The 23,588-nt window shown below is 52.2% G+C and overlaps 7 protein-coding genes across 7 annotated transcripts; 3 read left to right on the forward strand and 4 right to left on the reverse strand.

Annotated features, from left to right (window-relative positions):
- Positions 1-322: 322 nt before the first annotated feature.
- On the reverse strand, positions 323-6,709 carry KD926_003871 (guanine nucleotide exchange factor DCK1; the record flags this gene model as incomplete). Its single annotated transcript, XM_053097778.1, has 1 exon — positions 323-6,709. The coding sequence occupies one exon, from the start codon at positions 6,707-6,709 to the stop codon at positions 323-325; it is 6,387 nt and encodes a 2,128-aa protein (XP_052958322.1).
- Positions 6,710-8,597: 1,888 nt separating this feature from the next.
- Positions 8,598-13,472, reverse strand: KD926_003872 (GTP-Rho binding exocyst subunit SEC3; the record flags this gene model as incomplete). The annotated part of the gene is made up of 4 exons (XM_053097779.1): positions 8,598-9,525; positions 9,585-10,699; positions 10,781-13,038; positions 13,268-13,472. The coding sequence occupies 4 exons, from the start codon at positions 13,470-13,472 to the stop codon at positions 8,598-8,600; spliced, it is 4,506 nt and encodes a 1,501-aa protein (XP_052958323.1).
- A 758-nt stretch (positions 13,473-14,230) lies between these two features.
- KD926_003873 (nucleolar and coiled-body phosphoprotein 1 family protein) lies at positions 14,231-15,470 on the forward strand (the record flags this gene model as incomplete). The annotated part of the gene is made up of 2 exons (XM_053097780.1): positions 14,231-14,254; positions 14,322-15,470. 2 exons carry the CDS (start codon positions 14,231-14,233, stop codon positions 15,468-15,470), a joined length of 1,173 nt encoding a protein of 390 aa, XP_052958324.1.
- Positions 15,471-16,040: 570 nt separating this feature from the next.
- Positions 16,041-17,904, reverse strand: KD926_003874 (uncharacterized protein; the record flags this gene model as incomplete). The annotated part of the gene is made up of 2 exons (XM_053097781.1): positions 16,041-16,758; positions 16,826-17,904. The coding sequence occupies 2 exons, from the start codon at positions 17,902-17,904 to the stop codon at positions 16,041-16,043; spliced, it is 1,797 nt and encodes a 598-aa protein (XP_052958325.1).
- Positions 17,905-18,715: 811 nt separating this feature from the next.
- On the forward strand, positions 18,716-20,429 carry KD926_003875 (cytochrome P450; the record flags this gene model as incomplete). The annotated part of the gene is made up of 3 exons (XM_053097782.1): positions 18,716-19,047; positions 19,124-20,226; positions 20,293-20,429. 3 exons carry the CDS (start codon positions 18,716-18,718, stop codon positions 20,427-20,429), a joined length of 1,572 nt encoding a protein of 523 aa, XP_052958326.1.
- A 253-nt stretch (positions 20,430-20,682) lies between these two features.
- Positions 20,683-21,379, reverse strand: KD926_003876 (mitochondrial 37S ribosomal mS37 domain-containing protein; the record flags this gene model as incomplete). Its single annotated transcript, XM_053097783.1, has 2 exons — positions 20,683-21,095; positions 21,253-21,379. The coding sequence occupies 2 exons, from the start codon at positions 21,377-21,379 to the stop codon at positions 20,683-20,685; spliced, it is 540 nt and encodes a 179-aa protein (XP_052958327.1).
- A 324-nt stretch (positions 21,380-21,703) lies between these two features.
- KD926_003877 (DnaJ family domain-containing protein) lies at positions 21,704-23,345 on the forward strand (the record flags this gene model as incomplete). Its single annotated transcript, XM_053097784.1, has 2 exons — positions 21,704-22,063; positions 22,137-23,345. 2 exons carry the CDS (start codon positions 21,704-21,706, stop codon positions 23,343-23,345), a joined length of 1,569 nt encoding a protein of 522 aa, XP_052958328.1.
- Between the last annotated feature and the right edge of the window lie 243 nt (positions 23,346-23,588).

The following is a 23,588-nucleotide window of genomic DNA, read 5'->3' on the forward strand; positions in this document are numbered from 1 at the left end:
CAAATAATTTACATGAGTTTCCAAAGAGAAGATAAAAAAGGTTGAGACGGACAAAAAAAAGTGTCTGGTATCTGGAGAATAAATGGTAGTGTCATGGCCTTGACAGGCCGAGAAAACATAGAAGAAATCAGACGATATGTGTTACCACATATCAATACCAATAAAAGGAGATAAATATCCAAAAGAATGTTCTCAAGCCGGGCGTAACAAGCAGTGAACGCTGCAATGCAAAATATAAGAACGGAGGAAGAAGATAAAAGAAGAAAAATGTCCAGACATTACAAAGAATAAGATAAAAATCAGAAGAAGAGAGGAGGGAAAATCACTCTTCGTGGACTGTCATTCCATTCGAGTCAGACCGAAAATCAAGACGGCTGCCCTTCCGGTTGAGGCCCTTGAAGAGACTGAATCGCTTCATGACGGAGTCTCGCACGCCGCCGTTGGAATGTCCTGTCGCCTGGCTAACCGGACTACCGATCTCGGGACTCCTGATGGAGGTCGCGCTGCTCTGCGTCATGGGTCGCGGATGGTCTTTGATCGAAGGTATAGTGGACCATCCTGACCGAGGACTCGTGACCGATGGTTCGCCCGCAGAGGTCCCGTTTGGCTGCGGCTGGGATGTAGGAGTATTGATGCTCTCATGGGACTTGGCAGCCGCGTCTCGCGAAGCGCTTCGCGATCGCTGGGAAAAGTTCTCGGCCGAATTACCACCAGGGACCGACAAGGACGAGGTGTGCTTATGTAGCTTCTCTCCGAAGAAACTCCTCCGCTTTGATTGCGTGTCTCGAGATTGATTGGTAGTTCGACTGTGGATAGTAATCGCATCCTCGTCGCGCTCTTGCGATGGCTCGGCCCGCGAAGGTGCTCGGTGAGCATCCTCGATTCCATTGGTGTTGCCGGCTGGCTGCTGCGATGCCGCTACCCCTTGTACCGTAGAAACAGAGTTACTGGCTCCGTGGTTGGATCGTTTGAAAGGGTTCATCACACTGATTCGATGACTGACGGAGGGTTTCTGGGAATGCCTCCGAGTATGGCTGTTTTGGCGTGACGACCGGATTAATTCATGCTCGGGGCTGGTCGATCGCGCCATGGAATGTGGCTTGCGATTGACAGAAGGAGTCCGAGAATAGGGTAGGGTTAGCTGAGGTGTGTCCTGCGCCAGCGGGGTGAGGGAAGACAATTCCGGCGCAAACGCATCCTCAAAGCGGCGTATTAATTCGGCCTGGGTTGCTTGGTGTGCAGGGCGATGGAACATGGCAAGAGCATGCTTGATTGCCAGCGCATGGTCAATCAGGGCGACGGCCAGAGCGTTCTTCATGGGGTCGGCTGGAGTCGGGGTGTTTTCGATCTCGTCCTCAGCGCGAGTCTCAGACAGGAATTGACGATAAACTGCCACGCAGCTGGATGAGGAAGAGTTGCGGTCTAACAATTGCTCCAATGCTTCGGTCAGATTAGAAAGGCTCGAGTCTTCACCAGATGCCGCTCGCCTCTGCAGGAGGGACAACTCCTGGGTTTTGCGCCATGTCCGTTCGAGAGCGGTTTGCAGGGGCGACAATGCAACCTCCTCGGTGATTACCACCTCGCTCCTGCGGAGGATGTTCGGGAAAGGATCCGCGGTGGTATAGATGGTTTTCTCAACCCACTGTCCCTGAACACTTGCTCCACGGGCATGTTTCTTCAATGTTGAGGTGAACCGGTAAGGTTCGGAGATCAGAAGATGATCTCTGACTGAAGACGGAATTTTCGATCGTTGATAGACCGGATGGTTCATGTCTCGATGGACGCTGACAGGATTTATGTGTAGATACTGGCCTTCATAGTCGTGTGATTCCCCAGAGGACACAATCTGCGCCGCGGGATGCTCTCGCTGCATACGATCCACAAAACCGGCCATGCGTTCACCTGGTGGGCATTCAAAGATGAATTCCTTATCTCGCAAGTTTGCGGGGAAGCCAAGTCCCTTGTAGAGGACACGGAAGTACCGCGGGAACTGCTTTTCTTCTCGCGAGACAGTCTCATAGATCCTGGCCATGGAGCTTTGGGCTCGTGAGAGCTTGGCGAAGTCCACCATCGTGTCCTCGTATTGCTGGGCGAGCTCTTTGTAGCAGACCAGAGCATGCGCCCATGCACTGGCATCCTCGAAATATTGGATAATGGTGAAGTATAAGGACTCTTTCCTCTCAAAACATGTTTGTTCGGGCAGAGCAGGGTTCATGAGTTCGGGCACCGTCCGCTTAGGGTCCCAGTCATAAAGATCGGCATGGAACTGAAGTGCAAGGCCGGCCTCACAGAAATTGCCCGCCGCAGCCTGTACTTGAGCGAGTTCGTGAACATACCGGATAAAGATATCCTCTCGTCCCATGTCTTTCATGTACTCCATTAGCCGCAACGTGTGCAAGCTTTCGCCCATGGAGCCACCCTGGGAGGCGACGAAGAGATCCAGCAGTTCATCCACCGTTACTATGAGGGCTTTGACCGCATTAGACAAGTCCTCGTCGAAAGACGCGCACTCCTCAAAGTGATCAAGAAGTTCCCCTATAAAGAGCTTTTGGACGACTCCCTCGCTCATGTTCTTTGTCTTGAAGAGGTTGTCCAGGCTGGAGATGATCTCCGTTTCGATGATTGACAGATCTTGGTTGAGACTCCACTCGCTCAGAATCATGGTGCGCAGAATCTCGACTGCTACGTGCCGCAATCCCTCGTGGACACTGAGGCAGAGCTCAATGATAGGGGCCACCAGACCTGGGACATATTGCACCTGATAGCCGCCAAGTTTCTTGAGTCTGAACCGCTCCCGCTCATCATCAGTGGTCTCCCAGCCAATCGCCTCCCAGCTGGAGTTCAACAGGTCGGCGCCTTGCTCGCGAACATCCCCCGCAATCTTCCAGATAGTCCGCCTCTTTTGTTCGGGGAATGTCTCCAGAGCCAGAACGTCGCTCGAGACGACCTTGAGCAAGGTCATGAAGAAGTTCTCCCAAAGTCTTGTGTCGAAGGTCTCAGCATCATCCGGCGCGGGAAGGAACTTATGAATCATGATAGAAGAGAGGTGCTCGAGACTTTTTACGGTAGCGCGATGATTGTAGACATGAACACTTAGCCAGCTCTCGGGGTAAGGCTCACAGTTCAGGATTGAGGTATGGACTTCAAACGCCTGGGTGAGGAAGGTAGAAAGCTCCAAACCCTTGAGTCGGGGCCTCTTAGGATTGGTCACCGTCGTCATGGCAGCCATAATTGCAGAGAGCTCCACAAGGGCTTCATCGAACTTCTGTGAGTTCTTGGATGCCTTGACTTGGAATGGGAAAGACTTGCTAAACAGCAACGAGAGGTATTCGGTGTCATCCACCCCGTCAGGTATAATAGAATAGTACGAGGAGACAATATGCGGCATGAAGTCGTAAAGGTAAGGGTCCGGCTCCTTCAGAAACTCTGCCACAATCGCACAGTTCAAGCGGACTTGGTCGCGATAAAGGTCGGATACCGAGCCCGTCGCTCCCCAGTAAGGCGCCAGCCATGCAACGCAGCTCGTGATCAAGCTTTGTCTCTCCGATCCCTTGCTAAAGATCTCTAAACGGGTGTAATGCTGAATCAGAATCAACTTGTACAAGATGAGCATGCCTTTCACATCCTTGCACGAGTCCATGAAGCTGAGAGCCACCATGATGATTTCGTCCTTTGGTAGAACCTTGGACAGCTCCGGTAGCCACGTGTGGTAATGTTGGACCACCAGCGTCTTGCTTCCAACCATAGCGGGGGAGGAATTCTTCATGAGGACTTCAAGCGACTTGAAGATCGCATGAAGATCTCGGTTGAAAGTCGATTGTACCCGAGTGATGCCAATGCCCTCCTCCTTCACCTTCTGCTGCAGCCTGGCGTTGATGATGAATTTGAGAACGTGTCTCCCGACCTTGAATGTCGCCCGAAGACTCCGTGATTGCTGGGGATCCGAATTGGCTTGGAGGAGGCGCGAGTAGCTTCGAATGAGGCAAGGCGTAGCGAAGGGGAAATTGAATTGGGTGTCGGCATAATTATCCACCAGCGGACCTAGGTTGTACCGGCGATCATGAACAATACCAAGCACCGTCACTAGGTTCTTGAAGATTAGGTCTTCGTATTCTTCATTGCCAGCATTCTCAACCAAGATCCCAAACAGTGCGTCGAAGACGCCGCGTAGCTGCTTGACAATTTCGATCTCGGGGACAAAGAGAACCCGCTTCAAAGTGTCCAATACCTCGTCCACCGGTCGCTCCCTCCAATTAAGCAAGCTTAATATCACCTGGTCCTGCGAATACTCGGTGCTACACAAGTGAGTCTCGAGGCGCAAAGTGGCCATTGGTCCGGTAATCGCTTCATCTTTAGCGGATTCGTTCTTGCCAAGTGAGCTCCACGGTAGGGTGAGATAGGCGCCCTTCCCGTTCTCAATGGTCGAGGTATGCTTGTCGTAGGCATGCAGTAACAGTGAATGAGGACCATCGCGCATGAAAGCTTGGTTATCCCAGAGGGGCATCCAAGCGAGAGCAAAGGGAAACTCAGGAGCGTCCGCGATGCTCATAATCAAGTGTGAACCTGGAATCTCTTCGGCGGGAACATTCAGACGGATGGTCTGGTTCCAAGGAATGCCTCGTTGGACTATTGTGGTCCGCCATGCGGTGTGGGCCGTGTTATTGGATGAGGGAAAGATACAGCGTTCAATCCGTGCGCCTGATGATGCTCGCACCTCAAGTGTCAGCTGCAGATTGTTGAATGGCGTGTTCGAAGGTATCGGCACTTGCCCCGCCTGGGGATGTGAAAGGAGTGCTTCTGGGGGGAACGAAGCCTGTGAGATCGATACGTAGATATCGGATCTTGGTTTCGAGGGGGCCTGTGAAAATCCAATTCTCCTGGTCTGGACAACATTGTGCATGATTGTCGGGTTTTGTCGAATCAAGGCGTCCGAGTCAGAGGACACAAAAGGTTGCAAATGGATGTGAAGGCGAGCGGCACGTTGGGATCGCGCATATTTCCCAGTGCGGCTAGGAAGCAGCGTCCGCACCAGTTCGTCGAACCCATCCGTATGACTGTCGCCGTCCTCGCTTCCTTCAGAGGGTGACCAGATATTGATCACTTGCTCGGCGTCTTTATCTTGCCGAAGGATTTGGGAGACCTCCAAGAGACCGACTCCCACTGTGCGAGTCTGAGTGGACTCCTTTGTAGACTGACCAGCCGTTCGATCCCTGCTGCTCGACGTACTCTCTGAAGACTGCGGAGGACCTCGAGGGCTCTCTCTTCCAGGCTCCGCACTCTGGATACCACGCGGCTTTGATGACCACATCATGCTACGACGCGTTTTCAGACTGCCTTTGACGGATTGATTTAGGGCCGGAGATTGTTTGGAAGCGGACGAACTTTCTCGGGACACCGACGGCCTTGGCTGGGAGGAAGCCAACGAGGAGGAAGCGGTTTCTGTCGCCCTAACCGCGACTACTAGGTAGAGGCTTGGTCCACTGGCCGAATCGTCGCCGATATCATTACCGCTCAATTCGGTGAATAGCGTCTTCAGCTTGTTGCTTTGTCCCATACTGGCGAACTTTTCGGGAGACGGGATATAGAGGTGGTATGCTTCGGATAAAGGACTAAGAACACCGGGTTCAGATTGAACACACAGATAAAGGGCGAGGGTCACCGGGCCTGGAGCATTGCCCGAAACGGCATTTATCTCAAGGAGTAGATGGTGAAGCGCAGCCGTATCGGATTGATACGTAGGGCTGCTGTCTAGCATGCTCATCTCTGACTGGAGTTTGGCCAGCTGAATGGCCGAGTCCTCGCCGGTCAGCAAACGGCCTCGTTGCTCGGGATCTCTGACAATGATATCACCGCCTAGCATTTTGTTTCCCTGAACCAGCTTCCAGACCACCTCGTGCCGCAGCGACTCTTTCTCCTGTGCCGTGAGCACGTTGTATAGCAGCTGTCGCCGAGAAAAATCGAGCTCGCTGACAATGCTGGTCATCGCTTCCACCACACTATACTGTCGGCCCAATAACAGCTGATGGAGGTTGGTGGAATGCCATTCTCGAAGGCACGATGCGATCTCGTCGACCAAAGGCTCCGATGAGGAGGTAGGGGTCTCGTCGCCGATCTTTAGCATTGGAACAGGGGCAGCGGGCTTGGGAGCGTTGGGACCCCGAGGAGTCACAGCTACCGGGGTGTGTGAAAGGGAGGTCGATGGTGCGGGACTATTTAGCAGCGAACGAGGGCTGGACTGGCCATTTTCCTCCAATCTCTGTATGAAAATCTGCGACGGTTTGCCCTTCTTCGCGATCACAACATTCGACACCTCACCCGACACCGGATCGTCGTAATGCATCGAGGTCAGACTTTGTCGAATGTCCCCCGCAAAAGCTTCTTCTGCCTGGTCGGCGCTTGAGCGCTCGCCGTTCGTCAACGCTCGTTGTCCATCTGCGTCTCCTAACACCTCACGGATCTCGACACAATTGCGGGGGAAAATGCCAGAGAACACGCGCGCTTCGAGGGTCTGGCCCTTGGTGCTCGTCAAGCCCGCCAGCAGCGACGGCGGAGCGACGAGATACCCGCGACACCATTCTCCATTGACGCCCCCCTGCTCAATTATATACAATTCATCGCCCAGTTCGAGAGGTAAATCGGCCGGCGTCGAGGGTTGGAATGGATAGATGGCGACGGCAAAAGCGATTCGAGGCAGAGGCCTCCAGGGCATATCTGCTATCGAGGCGGCCGTCCAGAGCGCACCCCGCAGCGGTCGTCACGATGGCCGTAAGGAATGGAAGCGGGGACTGGAAAGGAGGGGAAAAGGAAGAGGGGTAAACTGGAATTCACTCCTGATCGAGAAATGGGGCGCTACATGCAGCGGTCGCGTTATCGGCGCTTGAAGAAAGGGAAAGCAGGAATGTGGGCGATTCCCAAAGGGGACTGAATCTGGTAACAAACGAGGGTTGGTCGCTGAGTTGGTATGTTTAAAAGGGGGGTGGGAGGAGGGCCACTAAAAGTCCATCACTAAATCCACCCTTCGTTATTAGCAGATACTCCGTAGTTTAAAGACAGAAAGGTGACTTCGCACGAAAATAATGGTAACCGGGGCAGTTCTCATCAGGGGAGTTGAAGTTGCACGGGAGGGGGAGGGAAAGCATGGGCAAGCTGTCCATCACCACAAGCGATTCTGGATAATTGACTGCTCAATAATATTTTTTTCCCTTTCTTTCACTTGGCCCATTCTCCTGGGCAGCCCAATTTCTTCCCATGGCCCTTTTTGCCCCCTTAGCAGGCAGTGGATGGCCGGGCCTGTGGAGCCCAACCATCAATTGTTCACCTTGGCAGGAACTGTGGAGAATGGGAAACAAAAGAAGGGGGAGGGGGAGAAACACGGACAGAGGGGTGAAAGAGAAGGTGAACGTACCCAATGGAGGTCAATGAGTCCGGGCCAACGGTGAGTGGCACAGGCAAAGGAAAAGAAAGGTAAAACGAGGATGACAGGAGGGAGCTGGACAGGGCGAACATTGAAGAAGGATGGAGAGAGAGTCTGGACTGGGCAGATCGAGAAAATCCAACGAATTCGCGGCGGAGATGGTCCTTAGTGCCTGAGGCTAGTCCCCTGAGGCACCCAATCCTTAATCCCTTAAAGGTTACTATTATTGACTACGAACTAGTTGGTTATTATTATCTATTATTGTTCTCCCGATCAGTGATCACAAAATCGATATACTACTCCTCCTACTAAATATTAGTACACCGAGGTCGATCGAGTCTCCACCAGCTTCAGAGAAGAAGTTGATCCATCAACCCTCACAATCTCCAGTGGACCGGTTTCCAGCGCCTTGGATCTCCGCAGAATCGGTTTCATCTCAGCACGTTGAACTACTGCAGCTGTATTTTCTTTTTCTTTCAATGATCTATCATTCACGGGGTGTGATTCGTGTGTCTTCCCCCCCTGAACCAGACCACTGCATGGATCCCTTCACCTCGACTCCTCGTCATTATTATCTGGCATTAATGATGATTTGGGGCCGCTAATTAGGGTATGTGCGTAACTAACCTAAAGCCTTAAACTGGGATAAGAATAGCGATGGATTTAGGAACTTTTGCATCGGCCCACTACTCGGGCTTCCCACGGTTCTGGTGTTTCAGATGCTGTAGATCCTTAGATTTCGACCTCGTCCCGTCCTTCCTGCTAAAGAAAAGTCCGTCTCATAATTAACGGGATAACTATTAAATCTATGGTACAAGTTACAACGGACAACAAGCGTAAGAACCTGATATAACTCCCCAGATCGTGGTGGACCGGGGCTAGTGACCGGCCGGTCTCGTTGACACGCACCGTCACCATTCTAAAGCAAGGAGATCTCGTCGAGCGAGGAAAACAGATGCAATACATATCCAACCCGAGCGCCCCGATCTATGATCCACCGAATTAAAGAAATGCTCCTTCCGTGCCGTCCCCGGTATACAAGTGCTGAAACAAAAATCGTAGCGGTGGAGGGGGCATGGCAAGATGACAATGATACAAGGATATGCAGAGATAAGAAAAGGGGAAGAAATGGAGAAAGAATATAAGAAAGAAAAGAGAAGAGAAAGACACCGCTGGATCCCAACTACTTCCTAAACATCGTCATCACGTCCTCCTTGTTCCATTCCAGGTCCAACTGTCCCTCGTACACCGCAGTGAGAACCCGTCGAGTGCGGTCGTGCGCCTCCTGGTAGCGGCCCTCGCATGCCCGGATCACCTTCAGCACCAGGCTTCGGCTGAGTCCGGGATCGTCGGCATCTCCAAAGTGCTTCTCGACTCGTTTCTTAAGCAATTCAATCCCTCGCCGAACCTCCTTGATATCGTACGTCCCCAGCACCTTCTTTGCCACCGACCGGGAGTGGCTGGGACGGCTGGCAATGCCCGTTCGGTCACTGCTCGCCGCCATTAACCCTTCTGCAGACTCCACAAACTCCAGCAGCTTGCCCAAGGGTCGGTGGATGACTGAGTCCAGGTAAAGCTTCATGTGTTCCTGGAAATCTTGATACGCCCGGTCGCGCCATTTTTCTAGCACGGTGAGCCCTCGGACATCCACCTCCTCGATGTAGTGGTTCATGTTTTCGATCAGAAGGATGTGATAATTGAGAATCTCTTTATCCTCCGGGTCGCCTGACGCGGCGGTGGCTCCGGTAGGTTGCCCAGGTGCCTCCTTGGCGATGAACTTCAGTGACTCCCACATAGCCTGGTTGATCCGATTGTAGGCCTCGTTGACACTGATTCGGACATCGCAGAGCTCCGGTGTCGGTTGGGAGAGCATGTTCTCCACGGCCACCGAGAAATGGGGAAAGACGCGCATAAACGAAATGACTCCCTTCCGCTTATTTATCTTGACCTTGGTGTCTTCGATGCCCCGAATCTGCTCATCCACAAAACGGTTGAATAGACCGATCAGGCGGGAGTGTAGTTTCTGAAGAGAATGGATGATAAAGTCTTGATTGGTCTCGTCAAATCTCGATATAGCTCTCTCCAGAGCGAACAAGATGCCAATTCCCTGTCTGTACATGGAAGTTAGCTTAATGAGATTAAATCAAACTTTTGAGACATGGAAACTTACAAAGGATCGGCATGAAGAGCCCAATCCACCAGGTTTTGCATATCAGTTGGCCAGAATGCAAAAAGCTCGTCCATGATCTGTTCGACCTTCTTTGCCATTCCTCGATCGGGATCGTGCGATTGGTTTGCGCTGAAATCCGGCAGGCGACGCATGTCGGGACTCGCAGACGCAACCAGATCAGGGAAGTCGACACTCGAGAGAGAGCTTAAGTGGAAGTAGTGAAGAATAAAGTTTTGCTCCTCCGAAATCATTTTCAGAGTCTCATGCAGCGTACCACCGAAAACCTCGCAAGGTTCAAGCCTGCCGTGTTGCTTATCGCCATATGAGAGTCGCGCACCCGGCGCGGCCTTCGTGGTTTTGCCCCTCCTGACGGTCAGTTTGCGGGCTGCCATTGTGATACCCTCATTCTCCTTCTCCTTTTCTTGATGAGTAAACAGGAGCTCCTGTTCCTCCCCGGTGGGCTTTCTCGCCGCCCGTTTCCATGCCAGGCTATTGTCCCTGAATTCGTTCTGGTACGGGAGTCTCGCCTGCTGCTCATATAGGGAGATAAGAGCGTGCCATTCCGACCCGCTGATTTCTCTTGTAAAAAGCATTAAAGCGCTATACGGCCATAGCTCCCTTCGGAAATAGTTTCTGGCCTCGCTGTCGAGCATCCGAGGATCCTTAGAGGTATTCGCTGCAGCGTCAACCCTCTTCTGTTCAGCCACCTTGTAGGCAATGGCCATGAATTGCTTGAGCCTTTGCATAAAGGTGTGCGACTGGAAACGGTATTCTTCTTTCTTTTCTTTGATCGCACGCATCTGTCCAATTTCTGTGTCGGCATACACACCCACACTGCCCTCGCCTGCGCTGTCAACGAGACGCCTCTTATTTTGCCAGATGTTGGAATCAATCATAAGCATGGCTTTGTACAACGTGGATAACGCGATCTCGGTGTCTCTCAATCCGTCTGGGTTGCTGAGAGACGCCTCCTTCAATGACCGCAGATCGGTCGAAGAGATGGACAAGGTCTTCAATAGATTTTGCAACTCATTGTGGAGAAGTTTCTGGTTAGCGGTTTGCACCTGCAATCCCTGAGATTGCGTCTCTATGTATGCCACATCGTCGTGAAGGGTCTGCTCCGAAATTAGCAAGAAATTCGACGGGAAATCCCCTTAAAGACAGGGCATAATATGGGAGTTCGGGGGTCGGCTTACGTTGAGTTCGTGCGAATACAGAGTAAGAAGATTGTCCAGCTCTTCACACTCTTCAACAGTCCTGTCAATCAATCTAGCAAGCTGGTCAACCTTACCCTCCTGCTGTTCAAGGTTACCAAGCCAGCTGGTAGCCTCTACGCGTCCGATTTCACGACGGATATCCGCCTCGAGATCCTCAATCTTCTTCTCATCGTTCAAGCGCCCGTTCCAACCGAGGTCGGTCAAGATATCATCGAAATCGACCCCACGACCGTCAAGGACACTGGCCTCAATGCCAAGTGCTTGGCAATATTTGATAGTGTTGTCTTCGTGGCGTCTGCGACGGCGATCGTGGGGTGAAGGAGACACCGACCTGGCCCGTTCATCAACATCCACCTTAACAGCAGCTCTGGAGGTGTCTCTGGGTTCTTCCGGAATTTCCAACACCGGCACAGCAGGGGACTCATCTGCGACGGGCTGGGTCACTTCCACAGTTGGTGGTTCCTTTGCCGGAGATGCGGTCGGTGACAGCATTGTGGGAACCGGGGGAGGAGTCTCTTGCTCCGGCGTCTCGGGTGCGGCCGCATTCTCAGATTCTTGATTCGACCGGAGAAATGGAGCAGGTACCACGCCAGTGATTCCATCGGGCTCGCTCATTTCGGCTTTTTGCTTCTTTGCCGCCGCCATTAGCCTCTGACCAGCGCCTCCTGGTCTCGGTTTGAAAGGAGTCTGGGTTGTCACGGGCTTGCGAAGCGCCCCTACCACGTCCTTGCTTTGCTTCTTCTTGATCATAGGGCCAAGACCGGGTCGATGGGCATCTAGAGCGCCATCTCCGGAGGGCGAGGATGGCTCAGGCGGGCTTGAAATGGGAGATACAGGAACATTGCTTGGCGTGGGTTCGGTGGGTTCTGGTTCTTTAGCGTTATCTGGAGTCGCAGCATCGACTGGGTCAGCCGTGGCTGGGTTATTACTAGCTCCGGATGAAGCAGGCTTCAATGCAGGCGGCACTGCTGCCGCAACTACTGCAGGGGGCAAATCATATGAGAATTCCGAGCCGTCGTTATCCCGAGGCTCTGATTGCGTCTCCAGAAGAGGCAGCCTAGGGGGTCCCTCGGGACGTCCTCGGTGACTTCCCGGGCTATGAGTGGCTTTCTGGCTTTCAGCAGCGGGTGTCTTGGGGGTGGTTGGCCGGAGACTGTCCTTATTACGTCCGGGATCCGGGGAGCTTGAGCTCGAATCATGCGAGCGAAACATGGTTCTCGGTTCAGGCAAAGGCATTTGATCACGGGACGACGGGGGCCGAGAGTCTGGCTGAGAAGCGACTGATTTGCTTTCCTCGAAATCTCCGCTGGGTCTTTCCCGTGGACCCGTAGGTGATGCGGCTAGTAAGCTACCCGGGATCTCTTTGCCCCTCGCCGATTCAGGAGGTAGATGCATAGGGGCCTTTGGCATTTTATTCTCAGGGGCCATACGGTCGGCTGACCGAGGTGGTGGCTGGCTCCGTTGGTCAACGGGAAACGGTGGCGGCGGTGGGTGCTGGGACGGCGCAAACGGCGAAGGACCACTTCTCCCAGAATTGCCGGTAGAAGGTCTGGTCATTTGCTCTCGACTTCTCTGGGCTCGTAAAGACTGTTCTTCGGAGGGCAGCCGACGGGGACCGTCTCGGCTTTGTGCGCGACTTGAGTAAGGTGACTGAGGCCGACCGCCCTGCGGTGAAACCGGACGCGGTGGTGGAATGGTCACCTCAGGGCGCTCAGGGCGCTCAGGGCGCGCAGGACCGGGGCCTCTTGCGTTTGAACTCATAGGCGGTGTTCCCGAAGGCGATGATCCGGAAAGTAATTGTCGCTCACGATCATCGAAGCCTATGAGGTTCGGCACTTTGCCTCCGGTATACTTTCTGTAGATCTTTACCAGACTACCGATGAAGAACTCCTTCTCCTTGGAGGTCCTCGCATGCCAATAATAAGGCTTTCCGACATTAACCAAAAATCCCACATTCGTTGCCCATTGTTTATATTGCTGTTCCATCGGGGATGTTGGTGACCATGCACTGTACGATTGAATTGACGTCAGGTCGTCAAGCATCCACGTCTTGCCTATGGAAAATGTTCCGTCGTTGTTTTCCCTAGCCTTATGCATGCGCACCCGCCCGGACCTTCTCACTGCAACAATGATCACTCGTGGCTTCTTATTCTCCGGGGGGGAAGTTGGCGGAGCGGGGGTGGACGGGTAGGCAGCATCTTCCGAGATGCGAACATGTGTTATGTAGGATTCAACCACTGCGGGGAGTGAAGAGAGAGAAGTTAGCTGACAGTTCTTCCAGACCCAATGCGCTTTCCAAAGTCCGTTTCCTTCTCCCTTCAAAGTCTAGGGCGGCCATAGCTTAGCGCGTAGCCGACGGCAAGACATAATATAATAGCCTGACCACCCTTACTACGGACATTGAAGACAGACGTGACAATTGCTAGGAGAACGTCCAGAGCGCGCGCGGAGAGGCAAATCACATACATGACCCATCATTGTCTTTCCTGGCGAAGCAACTTTGAATGATTCGTTTCTTCTCGTCTTCGAACTTCTCGGCCCTCGACATAGCGGCGTCACCGGGAGCAGGCATCCCCCCGTTGCGGCCATCGCCGCCTCGACGCGGATCTCTCTGAGGGGGTGGTAGATCGCCTGGCGGAGGGCCCCTTGGACGATCGCGGCCGTTCATCATTGTTTCTCAGTTTCCAGAAGCCGGGATCACTCAGGAGGGCTAAATGGACATGATCGGGCGAGGCGAAGGGAATACAACAGCGCGTTGTACTCGAGAAGGAGACGACGTCGGCGGGTCGGTCCTCGCAGGAGACGGTGCTTGAGAAAGATATTCTGCCGAATTGTCGACCAGAGCGAAAGGAGCGATTGATATGCCGGCGCTCGGAAGTTGGAGTCGACGGAGGAATGAGGAGCAAATCGTAGGTCGAAGGGAGTGGAATTAGCTCATCACCTCAGCCAGTGGGTGGGACTAACAAGATGGAGGGCGGAGAGCTCGTGGCCGTTACAGTCAGACAGACAGACTGGCAGTACCGACTGACATTTATGTGGAATGGAGGTTAGGCGGTGAGGTCCTCGATCCCTAGACTATTGATCCGAAATATACAATAAATCTTATTTATCACTATAGGTAGTAACTATATTTAGATAATCTGTACACTACATGTCAACCCTCCAGGGGCACGCAGGCATTCAATACGCCGTGTTTGAATCCGTCAATACGCCGTACCTCCAGATCACGGGGGGTCCACGTGAGTCCCCATCACCGAGTCCTGCGTCTGTCCAATGAGATCACCCAATTTCCCTGACCGCCTTTTCCACTTTTTTTTCTGCTATCTTTTTTTTTTTTTTTTTTCTACTTCGCCTTCTCAATCCAGGTGAACCAACACTTCTCACGACATTCACACTCTCACCTCGGGAATTGCTCACATATCTGTCACCATGGCCGTACGAAAGGAAAAGAAGGTACTGAGGACCCGGTATTCAAATATTTTGATGCCAGTGTCACTAACGATCACTCCTAATCCAACAGGTGAAAAATGCGGAGTCTCCTCCCGCTCAACTGATCGCCTCGGTCGGTGCCTTTCTGACCGAATTTGGATTCTCGAAAACAAGTACCGCCTTCACGAAGGAACAGGCTGCTAAGTCCGTCAAATCTTCGAGCGACGCGAAGGATGTACCTTCATTGTTGGAGATCTTCCAGAACTGGGAGCACCAGACCGGAAAGTCTTCCTCCAGCTCCAGCGATTCGGACAGCTCGAGCAGCGACGAGAGTGATAGCAGCTCCAGCGAGTCTGACGTCGAAATGAACGATGCGCCCAAATCTCAGTCCAAGAAATCCGCCAAGAGCTCGTCTTCGTCGTCTTCGTCGTCTTCTTCGTCCTCGGGCTCCGAGAGTGATGCCGACGACGAGGATGAGAATGAGGCAGCCCCTACGCCTTCCACTGCTTCCAAGCAGCAAGGAACCAAGCGCAAGGCCGAATCCGATTCCTCTTCGTCCGAGTCCGACTCTGAGGAGGCCCCTAAGACCAAGAAAACCAAGGTTTCGTCTTCCGGATCGTCATCCGATTCGTCTTCCAGCAGCGAGAGCGACTCCTCCAACTCTTCTTCTTCTGACTCGTCTTCTGACTCCGACTCCTCGGATTCCTCGTCTTCTGATTCTTCGTCCGATTCTTCTTCCGATTCTTCTTCCGATTCTTCCTCCGAATCCGAAGATGACAAGAAGGTCCTGAAAAAGGCGGCCAAGACACCACTTCCCCCTTCGGATTCGAGCTCCAGCGGATCCAGCGATGACTCTTCCTCCGACTCGTCCTCCGGCTCGAACAAGAAGGTCAAGGCTACATCCAGTGACACCAGCGGAACCCTCGACAACTCCGACAAGCCTGCTCCGGCTCAACAGACCAGCTCGTCGAGCGCCAGCCCTGCTCCTGGAAATGGCCCGGCCCCGAGAAAGCATACCGGTGCCCGTCCCACCCCGCTGGCGTTGCTCAGTGAACAGCCTTACGACCACCATCCCTCCAACACCTACGTGCCTTACGCGTACGCCGAGAATGCCTACAACGACTTGATCGTCACCCGTGGCAAGGGCTTCACGAAGGAGAAGAACAAGAAGAAGCGCGGTTCGTACCGTGGAGGGCCGATTGATATCGGCGGAGGAAAGTCCTTCAAGTTCGATGACTAAAAACCTTTTTTCATCGCGTTCAAGCTCGTCCATTTGGTTTAATTAATGAGGTGTCATTTTCTCTCTTGTTGAATTCTTTTTTACTGGTTGTGTTATCTTGCGCATTCTTTTTTAAACTTCCTTATTTCCTTAAAAGAAAAGTTTAATCCCAAACAAATTAGATCTAGATCTGCGCGTTTAGGTCTTTCTTCCTGATTTCGCTTCGAAAGCAAGGCGCTTATGGAGCTTGGGTCGACTTGAATTTGTTCTACACTTAGAGAAATAAATAAAGCAACGCAGGCTGTCTGCTCATTTTTCTAAACCGTTCATCTTCGGATGTATTGCATCACCAATTCCTCGGTGCACGTAATTTATATGTCAGTTCCTTAAAACAAAAAGCGCCAGTAGGCTTTCCAAGCCTTCTAAAGTTCTAAAATAAGATCAAACCTAACAATTTAAACCCGGAGTCGGCCAGCCATGTCCGCGCAAATGAGATAACCTCAAATCAAAGACATATTCCAATCGCCAAAACCCTGGGTATCACAGATCAAAACGAAACACGAACAAGCACAATCGCAAAACTTTTTTTCTCTAATCCCGACGTCTCCAAGAGCCGGTCTCCACGTGCGTCCAGCGACGATCCCATCCCGTAGCCGACTCGTTCGCGACGTCGTCATCTCCGACATCTCTAAAGGACTGCTGGGTGCGCAGCGGCGGGAAATGTGTGGTGTTTTTGGGGTCCGGGCGCTCGTAGCCCGAGAGATTCAGGACGTGGTCGGAGGTGGCGGGGTTGTTTTCGACACTCAGATCGAGGTCGATAAGTTCCTGATACCAGGACTGACGGGGACCCGTGAGGTCGTCCGTGGAAACGAAGTCCAGCCGCACGACTGCGTTCTCGATGCCGGCGTAGATGGTCGGTGAGAGCAGGGAGGGAGAAGACATGTTGTAGATTGGTCCGCGATAATTTCGGCTTGCGCGCCCGCGAGCACGGCCTGGATTTGAGAACCCTTGTGCGTGTGGGGGTGGGTAGGAGAGGAACATGGTGAGGTCTAGATGAGGGAATTTGGCGCCTTTGGTGGGATTTTTGTTGGGAGGTTGTTGGTTAGGGGCACTCAGAACAGAACCTCTGGCCTCGAGGGAGTCATAAGTTCTGGGCATGCGCAGATCGAAGATCTTAAGGACAGCATCACCCCCCGCACCGACGACGAACTTATCCTGGGTGAAAGGATGAATGCAATAAACCGGGTTCGAGTCGGTGATATCTCGATATGCCGCCTCATACGCTCTATCTGAGCGGAGGTCATGAAGCCTGCACATTCGACACAACTCAGTAAACGATAGGACGAAGAACAGGAAGCTCGATCGAGGGAACTTACCGGACCACATTGTCGCCCCAGGAAGAAAGAAAGGTGTCGCTTTCGGTGCCTCCGAAGAACGGCACATTCAACGGTGCAATGGCACTGACACTGGTCTTTGGAGCGAGGGCAGCCTGGTCGTCAAGATGCAGGTCATCCACACCGATATAACGGCCAGGTGTCACAGTTTGAGAAGTAATAGTAGAAATCACGAGCGCGTCGTCAAGTCGTCCAGTGGCCACTGCAAAGCGGTCCGATGACAGAAAGCGTGAACACTTGTTACGTGCAACATTCTCTTCTTCAATAGAGATGGCAGCGAATGGCTTCACAATTTCCTCCTGAGACGTAGTTAGAAAGAATCCGATGGTACCGTCAAGGTAGTGTGCCGCAAGAACCGATTCCGGCCCATCGCTCAAGTCGATATGTTGGATCCCGGCAGTGTTCGTCAGGAATCTCTGCTTGACTTCGAGTGATCCGTCACCAGGGGCGATTGCTATGTGGACGAGGTCTCCACGCATACGACCGAAAATCAAATGTTCCTTATTGGCCTCTTTGGCATAGTGACCAGGCTTCAAAAGATGCAACCCGCAGATATCGTCGTGGCTGCTGGTGTTCTCCAAATCATTGAATACAAACAATTTCTCATCTCTGTCGGGCCCGAACTGTTTGATACCTACGGCCACCTCGTGGGCAGCACCCCAGGCCACAGTTTCCTGTCGATTCTCCCATCTGTCACCATTCCATACTTCGTAGCAATCAACAGTAGGGCAATAACCATGAGTGGGGTTGTCCTGTCTAATGGACTGATGAGTCCCGATTCTCGCCAGACCGGCGGAAGGCAATACAAATCGACCGATGGCAGCATTTCGATCCACGGCACGAGAGCGGGAGGTCAAGGCCTGAGTCACATCCTTCCAGAACGGAGGAGTATCAATGCCAGGAAAGCGGTGTTGAATAAAAGCGCGGAAAATGCGCCAATCCTCGGTGGAGAAGATGCCATGCAGGCGTCGACAGGTTTGAGAAAGATTCACCAGAGCACTTGCAGTGGGCAAGAAACTGGCAATAACATATACTATCTCAGCTGGGAGAAGAGATAGCATTTTCAGAGCTCAGGATATGTTGACGGACTCTATCATGTGTAGAGAAGGTGAAATGTATAAAGAGCAATGCAAGCTTTTAAGATGACGTGAGAAAAAGAAACGATGTGCAGTTTCTTGGGAATGTTGGGAGCTGGAGATGGAAGTCGACACCACAGCTCTAGGATTCATGAATAAACAAAGAAGTAAATACAACAAGGCGTGAAGAAGTGCCTGTTGAAGTTGCCGCGACAATCTAGGGCACTGTGGGATGATCGCAACGTTAAGCCCTGTAACGATGCGATTGACGACTCAGCAGCCCCATAGTCTGATCCTTCACACTCCCAAATGGTAAGCAAGGCTCGGGTAGAATGACTCAGAGGACACAGAGTCACCTCTGCAAGAGATTGGCCACTGGTTTGTCTTGAAAACTGCACCAGAAAGGAGGAAGATGGCTTCAATATCCAATCTCCAAACTCTCAGCGACAAAAGCCGAACGGTGGCCGGGAATTATGTCATCGGGCCCTTATCGCTTAACCAACAAACGATCTCAGTTCAGATGGATCTCGGATCGTCTTTGCGTCGATTTACACCTATGACCAACTTGCTATTGACCATTACTAAAGTGGATCGGCCATCTTTGACACTTTTCTTTCCTTTGCGGGGGAGTTGTTCTCCTAATGGCAGGTCCAACCTATCGGAAGGTTTTATCGAACCGAACCACGACCCAGACTGGGGGAATTAGCGGTGTCCCCCCATGATAGATAAGGTCCTCAGTGCCTCGTGCGTGATTCTTGAAAGAAAACTCAAAAACTTGACCTGAGGAGCGACCATCATGGCGCTGTCCCCGGTGACCGCTATAGCGAGCGCCTCCCTAGCCCTCTTCCTGCTCTACAAGTACATCTTGCATCCGGCCTTTCTGTCTTCATTGTCGAAAATACCGAATGCCCATTGGACAGCCCCGATCTCCCCGTTGTGGATGCTGTGGAAACGATTCCAGAGCAAGAACAACCGGACGATTCAAGCGGCCCATGAGAGGCTGGGACCGATCGTCAGGTTGTCCCCCTCGGAGATATCGATCAACTGTGTGGAAGACGGCATCAAGACCGTCTACTCGGGCGGTTTTGAAAAACATGAATGGTATCCGCGGGTCTTTGGATCCCTTGGGTAAGAGATGTCCCACTCGAGCTTGGTACTTCTGGCGAGGATCACGAAATAGTACGAAGAACTGACGCCTATACAGAACAGTCAGTATGTTCACCATGACTGGAAGCAAGGTTCATTCGACTCGAAAGAGGATGTTGTCGAATATCTATAGCAAATCGTACTTGCAGTCATCGCCTCACATGCGTCTGATATCCGAAACCATCATCTTTGACAGATTCCTGCCCATAATCCAGGAAGCTGTGGCGGCCAAGACGCCTATTGAAATGCATGATCTTAACCAGGGCGTCACTATGGATTTTGTGTCGGCGTATCTATTTGGCTTGGCCAACGGGACCAACTTCCTTCAGGATCCAGCTTACCGAAAGAACCTACTGTCGCTCTACCACTCCAGAAAGCAGTTCGAGTTTTATCATCAAGAAGTTCCGAACACCTTGTCCTGGCTCAAGACTTTCGGAATCCGTTTAATCCCTTCATGGTGCGACGAAGCCAATGAGGTTCTCGATGCATGGTGCCTGGGGATGTGTGACAAGGCAGAGCAAAATCTGCAATTGACCGATCTGAACATTGAGCCTGTCGTGTACAAACATCTCAAGCAGGCGATGGCGAAACAATCATCCGGCACAAAGAAAGATCAGGAGAGTTTCGAGCAAGAGCGAATTGATATCGCCTGCGAATTATATGACCAGCTCACAGCCGGCTTTGAGACGAGTGCCGTCGCGTTGACCTATCTCCTATGGGAACTCTCCCAGCATCCCGAGTTGCAGCGAGAACTGCGCGAAGAACTTCTCACCCTAGAACCGGAAATCCTGTATCCTCGACCCTCCGCCTCCGCCGGACTGCCATCGGCCAAGTCCGTTGACTCTTTGCCTCTCCTGGAAGCCATCGTCTCGGAGACCTTGCGCCTTCATGCCCCCATTCCCGGAATTCAGCCGCGAGTAACTCCATCACCTTCTTGTAGTCTGGCCGGATATGAAGATATCCCCGCCAACACGCGAGTCAACGCGCAAGCTTATTCACTCCACCGTAATGCGGAGGTATTCCCTGCTCCCGAAACCTGGCAACCTAAGCGGTGGCTCAAGAGCAGCAACTCATCCTCCGACATCGACGAAATGAAGCGATGGTTCTGGGCCTTTGGCAGTGGCGGCCGGATGTGCGTGGGGAGTAACTTGGCCTTGCAAGGTAAGAGTGACATGTATGATTTTTCTTTCTGTAGGGTTCAGAGCTGACAACGTTATCATTCATCAGAGATTAAATATGTGGTTGCTGCGATTTACACCAACTATAAGACCAGCATCGTCAACGACGACAATATCGAAGCAATTGATGCTTATACGGTCAAGCCTCGAGGGGAGAAGTTAGTCTTGAATTTTGAAGCCGCCTAGTGATCGGTCCGGATTTAAATGATCTTTCTTGCTGCGTTCCAAACTGTATTCGATTTTCCAGAATGAAAAAATTATATTGTTTTCAAGATATAACAAGTAATAATATACAGGATCCAACATATACAAAAAGAGAGCCCCGTCTCATCTCACACAATTCAAGAAACGCACAGCAACCATTTATTCGTAGTTTGCCCTCAAACAGATCAAAAATCCAGAAACTCCGGGTACGCGGTATTTTCTTCGAAACCACCAACTAAGCGGCGAGTAGATAGATAAGGCCCTGGCTAGAACCAGAGACCATCGCCCAGACCATCACCCCTTCAGTATCCCATTCATTGTTTACCTTCGATAACTTGCACACAGACAAACCGACGTCTAGTTCTTCTTCTTCGGTCCAACAACCTTGGGGTACATTCTCATGAGGTGGTAGTTGATAGTGTTTGTGCCGGAGTTCTTCTTTTTCTGTATCGTCCGAAGAGGACCTCGTTAGCATTTGTTCATCTGTGGATCTGAATTTTGGGAGAAGAGCGCGCGGAATCGGTCGCGGATTGGAATAAATTGATTCGATTCGCAGCAAGACACGTACCGGTGCGTCCATGCATTGTCTCAGTTGCTGTTCGAGAGCAAGGCAACCCTCGGAGGTGTAGCCGGAAGAAGCCCAGCAACCTAATCAGGTAGCGAATTGGTTAGCTCTTGAATAAATTCGGATATGGGTCGATGGCACCCGTAAGTGCCGTTGTATGAATTCCTAGCGAGTCGACCGTAATTGAAATCGTCCACCTGAAATCTCAAGGATAATAGACCGGGTATATAGTAAACGTACTCAGCATCGAAGACATCACCGTCATGCAGGGGTTGCCCTCATTCTTGTTCGGATGGCGGATTCGCAGATGAGGGATGGTCTGCAACCGGACGGGGTTGAGTTTGGTCGAGGCACCTTTAGGAGGCATGTTGACGAGATGAAGCCGGGGACGCTGATTCCCTAGCAAATCGAAAGAAAACCCAGAAAAACGAAAGGGAGGGAGGTGATGAGAACCGGCAGCGTCGCAAACCGAGACAGACGAAGGAAGCCAAAAGTTGCCCTTCGGAGGTGAAGGCGCCAAGAAACGTCTCGTCCGGCAAATTTGCCCGCGGAAGTGGCTGACGTAAACATCCGCTGCGGACTCGCCGTTGAGCAACTATACTCGACTTCGTGCTATCGCCACTCTTCCATCCTTGCGACATCCGTCTTCTCTTTGTCGGTTGTTTTAATCCAACTGCTTGGTGGGTCAGCTATGAACCGAAAATATGCGAGTGTTTTCGATGTCAACGGTCTCGTGACATTATATGCACCCAGGAACCATACTCTCGCAAGGCCATTCTCGACCGTGAGTCGGAGGCAGAATGCAAACGCGAAGGCCCAGAATGACAACGAGACCAATCAGTCGCAGGACGAGTCCAATGAAGATGGTGCGATGGCGAGACGGCTGTCTGAGATGACAGAACAAGCCATGTTGGAGGGGGGACGCTCTGCGCGCAAAAACATGCAAGAGGCGGGGTTCTCGGAAGACTTGAAGAAGGAGCTGGAGGAGCGAATTGCTGCCAGCGCCTTTAAGAGTGAGTATGCCACTGCTCATTCCATTGTGGACATGCCGGTAAGCTTCTTTCGTTCCACCGCAACTCTCAAACCGCATAGCCCGATGAATGTGATGCTGATTGATCCCAAAGGAGAGCGCAGGTCAAGGAACTCGCGATATTGCCGGAGCTCAACCGTGGGGCGGATCGGAAAACCTGCACGACGTAACGCTGCGGATGCTGGATAGCTCGAAGAAGCAGCTTCGGACGCCCTACAAAATCCCTCAACCCAATCCCGTCGATATGAGAATCTCCCCTAATCCGAAGAAATCGCCCGGTCTCCGTCTCGCCGAAGCCAAAGAACGTACCTCGACATATACACATAGTCAAAGCCCAGGGGTATCGGATCACGAGCGCGAGGCTATGCGAAAGGAGATGCGGGAACGATTCACCCCGGGTGCACGTCCGATGCCCGTCACGATCCAAGGGTTGACATCGCTTGCGAACGAACGGATAGAGGATGCAATTGCCCGGGGGCAATTCGAAAGGATCAAGCGAGGGAAGGGTATCAACACCGAGACCGATCACAACGCAAACAGCGCCTATATCGATACCACCGAATACTTCATGAATAAGATGATCCAGAAGCAGGAGCTCGTGCCACCATGGATCGAAAAGCAGCAGGAATTGGCGAGGGAGGTTGGCCGATTTCGCGAACGTCTCAGGACGGAGTGGAGACGGCATGCTGCCAGAAAGATTGCCAGCCACGGGGGGTCTCTTGAAGCCCAGATGAGACGTGCGAAAGCGTACGCTGCTGCGGAGGCCCGCCTGGTTGAAAAGGCCAATATCGAGAAGTCGTTCCGGGATTATGCTGGTTCCGAAGCTCCTTCGACAGAGTTGGAACGTAATATTTCTGAAGTCTCCGCCTCGTTGGCCGATGAGGTCCCCAATACTTCGAGGCTAGAGACCTCGAGCACCCCTAATACGCTTCCGCATCTATCGCCATTCCGAGATCCAGCGCATCTTGCAATCGAGCGCTCTTTCTACGAGCTCACAATCAAGAACCTCAATACACTTACCCGTTCATACAATCTACAGGCACCTCCTGTCGCTCAGAAGCCCTACCTGAACTTGGAACGCGAGCTCTCAGCATGCTACGCCGATGTGGCTCCCAGTTTGGCAGAGGAGATCAGGAGAAGGGCGACCGAAAGAGCCCACACGCCCGAGTCAGTGGGCTCCAAAGCCAACGGACTACTTGACTCCCTGAGCACATCTCCCACGGCGAACGTGTACGAGGAGGATCAGGCGAAAGGCTACGGGTTCAAGCAATTTTGGCGGGATATGTTTTCAAAGAAGGAATAGACTTGGAACAGCTGTATATACGGGGTTGGTATGTATATTATGTAAATGCAATTGACGTGTAATGAACAGGCTTTACTCCCATGGAGCGAGGTATGCCGGGAACGGGCTTCTCCCAGAAACAACCGCCTGGACGCCAAACATTGGCAGCTGCCCCATAGTAAAGATAGACTCCTCTCTTGCATCGTGTGTTCTGCTAAAGATAATCACCGCCCAAGCTGTCGGTACGCAAAACTGAAAACGAAC

Source organism: Aspergillus affinis (genome assembly GCF_023601865.1).
Source record: "Aspergillus affinis strain CMG 70 chromosome Unknown NODE_19_length_383810_cov_86_361570, whole genome shotgun sequence".
Lineage (NCBI taxonomy): Eukaryota > Fungi > Ascomycota > Eurotiomycetes > Eurotiales > Aspergillaceae > Aspergillus > Aspergillus affinis.